This window comes from Nansenia antarctica (genome assembly GCF_963989245.1).
Source record: "Nansenia antarctica genome assembly, chromosome: 1".
Lineage (NCBI taxonomy): Eukaryota > Metazoa > Chordata > Actinopteri > Argentiniformes > Microstomatidae > Nansenia > Nansenia antarctica.
Window position 1 is genome coordinate 33059724 of NC_137674.1, and position 10000 is coordinate 33069723.

Below are 10000 nucleotides of genomic sequence, written 5' to 3' on the forward strand. Positions count from 1 at the left end.
CTAGATTTCTTATTTATCACTGAGACCGGGTTAGATAAAGATAACAAGACACCAATTCTTATTGAGTGAGCACCCCCCAATTTTAGAACCTTAGATGTCGTTAGATCCCACAAAAAAGGTGGTGGAATCGCCTCTTTCTTCCGAGACAGTTTTAACTGCAAACAGAAATCCTTCAGGGAATTTTTATCATTTGAATATCTTTCAGTTGTTTTTAAATGTTCCACTCGAATTCTTTTTATAATTTTATACAGACCACCCCAATACTCTACTAGCTTCTTTAATGAACTTACAATATTCATGTAGATAACTCAGAGGACAACAAAGCCAAAGAACTCTCTGTTCTGTTAGATGTTTTTGAACTTCAACAACATGTGAACCTCCCTACTCATAATCGAGGTCACACTCTGGACCTTATCATCACCAAAGGCCTAGATATTTCAAATGTTGTTGTAACTGACATTGCCCTGTCTGACCACTGTTGCATATTCTTTGACGTATCTATCTTTCCTGTTATTCAAACTATGTCTAAAACTATTTCCAAACGATATATCAATGAAAAGACCAGTGCACTGTTCACACAGGCCTTTTCCCTACCCCCCCCCCAAACTTCTATTCCAACCTCAGTAAATGACCTTCTACACGATTTCAACTTAAAAATCACAAAAACCATTGATGATATTGCACCCATTAGATCCAAATGCATCTCTGGTAAGCAAAAAGCTAAAAAGAGAATGTCGTAAAGCAGAGCGCAGATGGAGAAAAACAAACCTTCAAGTCCACTATGATATCTATAAAGAGAATCTTCAGAACTATAACTTAGAAATAAGAAGTGCCAGGCAATCATTTTTCTCTAAGATCATAAACAATAACATCAATAATGCCCGCATCCTTTTCAGAACTGTTGACAGACTAACAAATCCCCCAACACCCATTGCTCAGGAATTTCACTCAACTAGTAAATGCAATGAGCTTGCATCCTTTTTTAACAATAAAATAGAAACCATTAGACAAGGCATTAGGTCTTCTGTGTCAGGCATGAAAAACATGTCCCCATTAACAACCCCAAATAGGGCGGACATAACAACCATGTCACAATTTAACACCATTGATTACAAGACCCTAGATAAAATCATGTCACGTCTTAAACCATCCACCTGTGCCCTTGATGTCCTGCCAACAAGCTTTTTAAAAAACATATTTAGCTGCATGGCAGGCAAACTAATACAAATAATTAACACCTCCCTTTCATCAGGAATCTTCCCTGAAGCCCTGAAAACTGCAGTTATTAAGTCTCTACTAAAAAAGAACGGCCTAGACCCATTTGTACTAAACAACTACAGACCCATATCAAACCTTCCCTGTAGAGGAAAAATTATTGAAATGGTTGCCCACGAACAACTTAGCAATTATTTGACCCTAAATGATCTCTTTGATGACTTTCAATCAGGCTTTCGCCCCCTACATAGCACTGAAACGGCCCTTATTAAGGTCCTTAATGACATTCGCGTAAACACAGACTCCGGAAAAATCTCAGTTTTGGTACTACTAGATCTTAGTGCTGCCTTTGACACTGTAGACCATGACATTCTAATAGATAGACTAAAAACCTGGGTAGGACTTTCGGGCACTGCCCTAAACTGGTTTAGATCCTACCTACAGGACAGAAGCTACTATGTCTCCATTGGCAACTTTGTATCTGACCAAATTAAAATGACATGTGGGGTTCCCCAAGGGTCAATCCTTGGCCCCCTTCTATTCAATCTCTACATGCTTCCATTGGGACACATCATAAAAAAGAACAAAATTGCCTACCACAACTATGCGGATGACACTCAAATCTACATAGCCCTCTCACCGAACGACTATAGTCCCATTGACAATCTCTGTAATTGCATTGAGCAAATAAACGCCTGGATGACACAAAACTTCCTCCAATTAAACAAGGACAAAACAGAGATAATTGTATTCGGTGCACCTGACAAAAGATCGAAAGTCAGTGCAAAACTTGATTCTCTCTCTCTTCACAGTAAAAAACAGGTCAGAAATCTTGGTGTAATTCTAGACTCCGATCTAAACTTCAACAGCCACATAAACTCAATAACTAAATCAGCCTACTATCACCTGAAAAACAAGAATGAGAGGTTTCATGTCCAAGCAAGACCTTGAAAAACTCATCCATGCATTTGTTTCGAGTAGACTTGATTATTGTAATGGTCTACTAACAGGCCTATCTAAAGGAGCTGTTCGTAAATTGCAGCTCATCCAAAACGCCGCTGCTAGGGTCCTAACAAAAACAAAGACATTTGAACACATTACACCAATCCTGAGATCCCTGCACTGGCTACCAGTCTCTCAGAGAATTGAATTCAAAATCCTCCTAATTACATACAAATCACAAAATGGTCTTGGACCAAAATACATATCAGATCTCCTCCCACCCTATATTCCCGCAAGGTCCCTAAGGTCAGCTGAGACAAATCAGCTAATAATTCCAAGAGTAAAAACAAAACACGGTGCAGCAGCTTTCAGTCACGCTGCTGCATGCTCCTGGAACAAACTCCCTGAAGAAATCAAACAGGCCCAAACCCTTAAAATATTTAAATCTAAGATAAAAACCTTCATGTTTTGCACCAGTTATGATTAAACACAAACACTTCTATCAATGTCTTTTTTCCATTAACTATTGTCTTTTTAAATGTTTTATCTATTTACTTCTTATATTTGCTTTTATTCATTGTAATTTTTATTTTCTTATGCTCCTCTTGCTGTATTTTTAAATAATGCATGTAAAGCACTTTGAATTGCCCCTGTTGTATGAAATGTGCTATACAAATAAACTTGCCTTGCCTTGCCTATACTGCTCAGTAGCACGGAGGATGATTCAGAACGTGTGACATCCGATGTTGTTGAGAGAGTTGTGACTCACCTTCGCATCTCTGCCCGTCTGCAGACCGCACCGCCCCGGCCCTGCAGGTCTGACAGGAGTAGGAACCGTCTGTGTTGGTGCAGATTCCCCCGGGGCACACATTACCGGTCGCGCACTCGTCGACATCTAATAAAACAATAATAATCATGGAGGCATTAACACTAGAACAGCCATGGGTGGGGTCATTTGACCCTGTGAGTCATTTAAAAAAATATATCTTTGCACTCGAACTGACATTTCAGGATCCTCCTTTCATAACTTTTCCTAGATATGTGCATTCTACCACCCAGATGCGCCAACTAGTGGTCTTTGTGTGTAAGCTTCCCATTGTAAAGACTATGGTCAATTTGATTCTGATATCTATCTATCTATCTATCTATCTATCTACCTATCTATCTATCTATCTATCTATCTATCTTTCTATCTATCTGCCTATGAAAGGGAGAAGAGAGAAACTTGTATGTGTGATATGGGAATCATGTTTCCACACAGGCTCCTAATCCTTCACAGACCTTCGCAGGCTTTGCCGTCCACGGTGGTGAGGTAGCCGGGGTCACAGCTGCACCTGTGGGAGCCCTGCAGATTGACACACCTGCCGTGGAAACAGCCGTCCGAGCCCAGCAGACACTCGTCCACATCTGGAGAGGAAAGACATGGATGGAGGAGGCCCTCGTAAAAACAACAAAACAGAAGCCTGCTCCTTCATTCTCTATAACATTTATTGAACCCCGCCCCCGACCCCCCCTCCCTCTCCCACCACCTCCCCAGCCCCCAACCTCAAAGGCTTCCTCAGAAGCCCTGTCAGCCCCCCCACTTTCATTATAATCCTGTAAAAAAAAAAAAAAAAACGTGTGAGAAAACCGTTTGTTCACAAACACCTTCACCGCAAAGTACCTTGGCAACTGTCGTTATCCGGAGAGGCCTGGTATCCGTGGTAACAGTCGCAGCTGTACGAGCCCTCGGTGTTGACGCACCTACCGTGCGCGCACGCCGATTGGTCCAAACACTCGTTCACATCTGAAGAGGGGGGGGGGGGGGGGGGGGGGGGTGAGACAGGAAGAGAGGGGTGAGACGGGGAGGTCACAATCCACACACCAAGCCAGACATGTGAGACAGACATGTTCACTGTGACAGATTGAACACGGTAAAGTAAGCCCACTAGAATCACATGATGTGATTACACGCTAACAGGACATAAATCGGGCTGTACATGAACGCCGGTTATTACTTATTCTATTGAAGTAACCTCGATCCTTTCCACTTCACGCTCTGAGCGGGCACACATGACGATGGGGGCCGAAACACTGTTATTTCTGTGGAAAACCTCCATACAGAAACATTGTTTTACCCTGGAATCCAAGAGGCATAAAAAAAAATGGAGGTATTTCATGGAACAAAGGATGTGCTAGGCAGGAGAGTGAGAGAGAAGGGGGGGGAGGGAGGAGAGAGGGTGGGAGAGGGAGAGAGGGAGGGAGAGAGAGAGAGAGGGAGGAGAGAGAGAGGGGGAGGGAGAGGAGAGAGATAATGTATGATAGAGAGAGGGAGAGAGAGAGCGAGAGAGGAGAGAGAGAGAGAGAGAGAATGTATGATAGAGAGAGGGAGAGAGAGAGCGAGAGAGAGAGCGAGAGAGGAGAGAGAGAGAGAGAGAGAGAGAGAGAGAGAGAGAGAGAGAGAGAGAATGTATGATAGAGAGAGAGGGAGTCAGTGGGCAGTAGAGATATGTATGATAGAGAGAGAGAGAGAGAGAGAGAGAGAGAGAGAGAGAGAGGAGGTCAGTGGGCAGTAGAGAGAGAGAGAGAATGTATGATATAGAGGGAGAGAGAGAGAGAGAGAGAGAGGGAGTCAGAGGGAAGTAGAGAGAGAGAGAGAGGGAGTCAGTAGAGAGAGAGCTCTCTCTCCCTCAGCAGCTGTGCAGGTTTAGTGGGAGGTGAAGGAGGGAGGCAGGGGAAGAGGAGGAGGACCGCTGGGGGTGAAAACACCACCCAGTGAAACACAGAGCGCTGCATTGTGCTGCCTCACAGGGGCCCGGGCCAGACGTCTCTCAGCGCGGCCCGAAGCTTTGTTTCTGCAATCTCCTGGCATCTCTCAGTCACTCTGTGATAAGCCTTGACAAGGGACTGGACCAGCACACAACCAATTAAGCTTATCCATCGAAGGCAGCCAAGCAGGCCCCCGTAGCCCCCCACCCACCACCACCCCCCCCACCACCACTGTGCTACAGTCAATTGACCGAAGGCAAATACTGGAACGCATAACATAGTGAGGCTCTATACTGGCTGGCTTGGTCTCTGTTTTATGAGATCTACTACATGGATATTAGCCTGTTGGATTCCTAGCATGACGTGTGTGTGTGTGTGGGGGGGGTATGTGTGTGTGTGTGTGTGTGTGTGTGTGTGTGTGTGTGTATGTATGTGTGTGTGTGGGTGAGACGGTATGTGTGTGTGTTTTTGTGTGTGCATCTGTGCGTGTGTGTGCGTGTGTGTGTGTGACGATATGTGTGTGTGTGCGCGTGTGTGTTTGTGTGTGCGTGCATGCGTGTGTGCAAGTGTGCGTGTGTGTGGTTCTGTCTGAACAAACCTATTTACCTCATCTGGTCCACCTCATTTACAGAGGAAATGCCGCTGAGCAGACATGCCTACAGTGAGCTACATCATCATACAGTATGTGGATTGATTGTATGTGTTAAAGACCCATTAGCAAAATAGGATGAAGCTAACATGAAGTAATGTTTTCTTTACAGGGAAAAGCAACAGAAATTAGCGAACATGAGGCAAGTCTGGGCCTTGTTCAGTCATAGGAGTCACTGAGAACACATTTGTCTTTTAGCTTCAACACAAAAAGAAAAAACACTTTTCAATAACACACATGCAGATAGTCCAGTAGAACCGAACGTGTTTTCCACTTGTCAATTCAGTCGTGAAGGACTCATCAGGACAGAAGCACCGTCTCCAATCGATTTTAGGAGCGGAGAAGATGTCGCAACCCAAGCCAGGGGCGGCTTATGTAACAGCGAATGGCCCAGTTTCACAGACAAGGCTTTAGGACTAGTCCAGGATTAAATCACACTTGCAAAAAACCTCTCCTTTGAGGATGCCGTTTTAGCCTAGGATTAGTCTAGGATTAGATCAAGGCTAATGATCTACGAAGTAAGCTGGTGTCCATGAAACCGGCCCTTTGTGTGTCAAAAACCTTGTGTAGTGGCCAAGGTGCACAATAGTCTGTTAAGGGTTGGGGAAGAAAGTGGAAGAGGGGGGTCTAGCACCGCGATCAGTGGTCTAGCACCGCGATCGTCAGTGCACGCATGAGCCCATGTCGGCATAGGTTTGAATCCGACCCATGCCCTGCTGACATGCCCTCCTCTCCTTACTTTCCTGTCTATCTTCACTATCCCTATCCAATAAAATAAAAAATATGAGCGGGACTACCCTCACTTAAAAAAATAAAAAGACGAAACCTTGTATAGTGCGTCATGCATTGTGCACTGGAACCTCATAAAGCACAGTAGTGGTTTTATAGTGTGACAGCGGCGGTACCAGGGGTGACTAAATAAACCTCTGTTTATCTGTCGAGACCTCTTCTCTACGGGGGGCTCCAACCCCATGACCTCCCTCTCCATACGTCCCTGCTCCCTCCCCCAGGCACCAGGAGTAATAAAACCCCTGGTCCCGCTGGGCCAGCAACAGTGGCCGGAGCCATCCAAAAATAATAGCCTGTTTGTTTAAGGCTGTGGCCCAAGGCAAAATATTTGGACTCTCCCAAATTGCAGTATTACAAACAATCTTTTACAGCAGCAGTTGATATGGAAAGATCAGCAATAACAGGGGTGGAGGGTGTTTAAAGAATACGGGGTCTCGCCTCGGGCGCTGGGGAAAGGTGGGGAGAGCAGGGACCGGATCGTTACAAAAACACTGGAGCCACTGGACAGAGAGAGGGAGGGGCGGGGGGGAGAAGAGGGATGAGGAGTCTTGAAATATGGTGACCTACGCCATGAGAGAACCATCGACCCCCACCAAGTCCCACAAAGCATTTCTGCGCTGCGGTTTGGGGAGCTGTGGGAAGTCCTCGGCACATAAAACAAAGAAAATCCAATATTAAGCCTTTTGAGCAAGGATTAAAAGCGTGATATATGCTTTGTACAATCCCTTACCAATATCCCAACAACCGTTTCCAGCGCTTTGAGCACACAAGAAAAACCACAAGCGCAAAAATCACATTCAGCCGGTTCTATTCTGGTGGCAAACTGGAGAGAATCAAGCGGGCTGTCAACACGTCCTTAGGGCCATGTGGCTGTTGCCATGACGCCTTGGTCATATCCCGGCGTTGCCAAGAGCTAGCGACTTTTTTTTTGCTGACGTAAACGGTACCAGGCTGCGACAATATTATCCAGTCATAAAAAAGAGAGAGCTGCTGCTTTTCTGAAGGGAAACCCAGCCTCATTTGCCGAACTTGTCCCCCTCCACACCCCCCTCCCGTTGCCTCAGGTTTGCCGACCAAACCACCGTCAAGACCACCAGCCGGACCAAGCTCCGGACCTGGGGTGATAGGGCCTTTTCAGCCTCAGCCCCATCCCTCTGGAAAGCCCTCCCCAACCACATCGGACAGGCCAACAGCCTGCCAACATTTAAACAACAGGCCCTCAAAACCCACCTCTTCAAGCTCACCTTCACCAGTTAACCCTCTCTCCCCTTCCCTTTCCCATGTGTCCCCAGCATTACTACTCAACCTTTCCAGTTTGTAAAGCGTCTTTGAGTGTCTAGAAAAGCGCTATATAAGTCTAATGTATTATTATTAGTAGTAGTATTTCCAGGCGTCACAGCCGCCATCATCACCACGGTACCAGGCTGGGACAATAATTTTTATCCAGTCATAAAAAAGAGAGAGCTGCTGCTTTTCTGAGGGGAAACCCAGCCTCATTTCCAGGCATCACGGCCGCCACCATCACCGTGGAGCGGAGGCAAATGGACTGACTTATATATAGCGCCTTATTCCAAAGCGCTTTACAACGGCCTATCATTCACCCATTCACACACACATTCACACACCTAATGGCGGCAAGCTACCATGCAAGGCACCTGCCCGCTCATTGGGAGCAATTTCAGGTTCAGTGTCTTGCACAAGGACATCTCGACATGTGGCCAGCGGGGCTCGGACCTCCGATCTGCCAACCTTGTGATCATTACACGCCGACTCTACCTCCTGCGCCACAGCCGCCCCTTTAAGAGGGTGTGTTTAACACTTAATCAGCCACGAGGCTGTTTACTCTACCCTGTGAGTAAAAAAAACTGTTATATCTTTGCACTCGATCAAATCTCAGCTCCCTCCTTTCATGACTTTTCCTAGATATGTGCGTCCTACCACCCAGTATCCTTACGATTTTCAAAATCACATCAGGATAAGCTAGTATAAAGCTATTTTGCCATTTTCTGTGTAGGAAGCAGGCTAATTTACAAGACGGACAACTAGTGGTCGTTGTGTGTAAATAGCAGCTTGAGCATTGTAAAGAGGAGGACATTTGACCCCTGAGACGGCTCTTTTAGTAGACGGCTCTTTTAGTAGACGGCTCTTTTAGTAGGTCAAAAAGGCACGGCTGTTCTAGTGTTAAGGGCTTGTTTAAGAGGCCCAGTCTTACCCAGACACCTCCCGCTGGCGGGCCTGAACCCCGGGTCACAGGTCTGGCACCGGAAGGACCCGGGGGTGTTCTCACACCGACCGCTGGGGCAGGCGCTGGGGTCCCTGCACTCATCCACGTCTGTCCAGGGATCAGAGAGGGAGGGAGAGAGGGAGGGAGGGAGAGGGGGTGGGGGGTGTGAGGGAATAAACCATTACAACAAGGCCGACATTGAAACAAGTAATATTAGATCATGTCCAGTCTCTCTGCTTTTAATCACTCGCACGCCCCACACACACGTCCCCACACACACACACACACACACGCACACACAAGCACTCATACACACGCCCAAACACTCACACACACGTGCACGCACGCACACAAACACACACACACACACACACACGCGCACACACACACACCTCTTTCTTCAACCCCCTTTTTTTTCTCCACTCCAAAAAGTACTTTGTTTTTCCTCTGGCTCAGAGCTGAGGAAAAATATACAACAATGGCTGTTCTGTGGCAGCGAGCGAACCCCGGGGTCAGCCCATAAACACCTCCTGGCCCTGGTGTTGTGATGTTATGCTAGCAGTAACCGCGGCGCTTAGCTAGCCTGTCAGTTGTCGTGTCGTGTGTCTGTGACTGACTGACTGAGCTCTGGTGGTGGACTCACCTTCACACTGCCCTCTCCAGGACTTGGCGTAGCCGGCCCGGCATTCGCAGGAGTAAGATCCCTCGGTGTTGACACACTCTCCATCCTGGCACTTGTTGGCCATGTCACATTCGTTCACGTCTGCGGAGCGTCATTAGCACATAACAAGCGAAGTGAGTGAAGAGGAGGAGAGAGTTAGGCTATTGTTGTTCCAACCCCCCCCCGAACGAAAGAATAATTCATTCAAATTTCCGGCCGCCTTGGCTAAAAAGCAAACCGCATTGTTTAAGACTTTTGATCTTAAATGGTCTTGAAATGGAAATGGGAAATGGAAATGTAGTGTTTGCAAAAATGATGTGACAGGGTAGTACTACACAACACACTGTGTATGCTAGAACATTCCTCGGTTAAAACAACACCACTTACCGCCCCTGTCATCCATCAGCCCACTGTCTGTTTTTTTGCACACATATTGTATTGATAACCACTGCCCCTTGCTCTGTACATATCACACTTCACATATCTTAATTGTACATATCTTCGCCCTTGTCTGTACACTGTCACATATATCTGTCTACACTTTTATGGCTTTTGCACTATGCACTGTTGCACTGTTGTCTGACTAGATGGCGTTTCGCCGAATGCGTTTCGTTGTCTTTGTACTTGTATTCTGCCAACGACAACTACATTGAATCTGAACACCACCACCGCCCCCCCATCCTCCATGGGCCCTCTCTCACACTGACAGAACCCCCCCCCCCCCCATCCTCCATGGGCCCTCTCTCACCCTGACAGAACCCCCCCCCCCCCC

General features: G+C 46.6%; 1 protein-coding gene across 1 annotated transcript in view; it reads right to left on the reverse strand.

Moving 5' to 3' along the window:
- LOC308175811 (latent-transforming growth factor beta-binding protein 2-like) overlaps positions 1-10000 on the reverse strand; it is a gene marked incomplete at both ends in the record, with an annotated part of 112336 nt that overhangs the window by 34627 nt on the left and 67709 nt on the right. Inside the window, 5 exon segments of the mRNA XM_080550367.1 lie at positions 2927-3052; positions 3439-3564; positions 3821-3943; positions 8556-8675; positions 9211-9330. Coding sequence (XP_080406493.1) covers positions 2927-3052; positions 3439-3564; positions 3821-3943; positions 8556-8675; positions 9211-9330 — 615 coding nt within the window.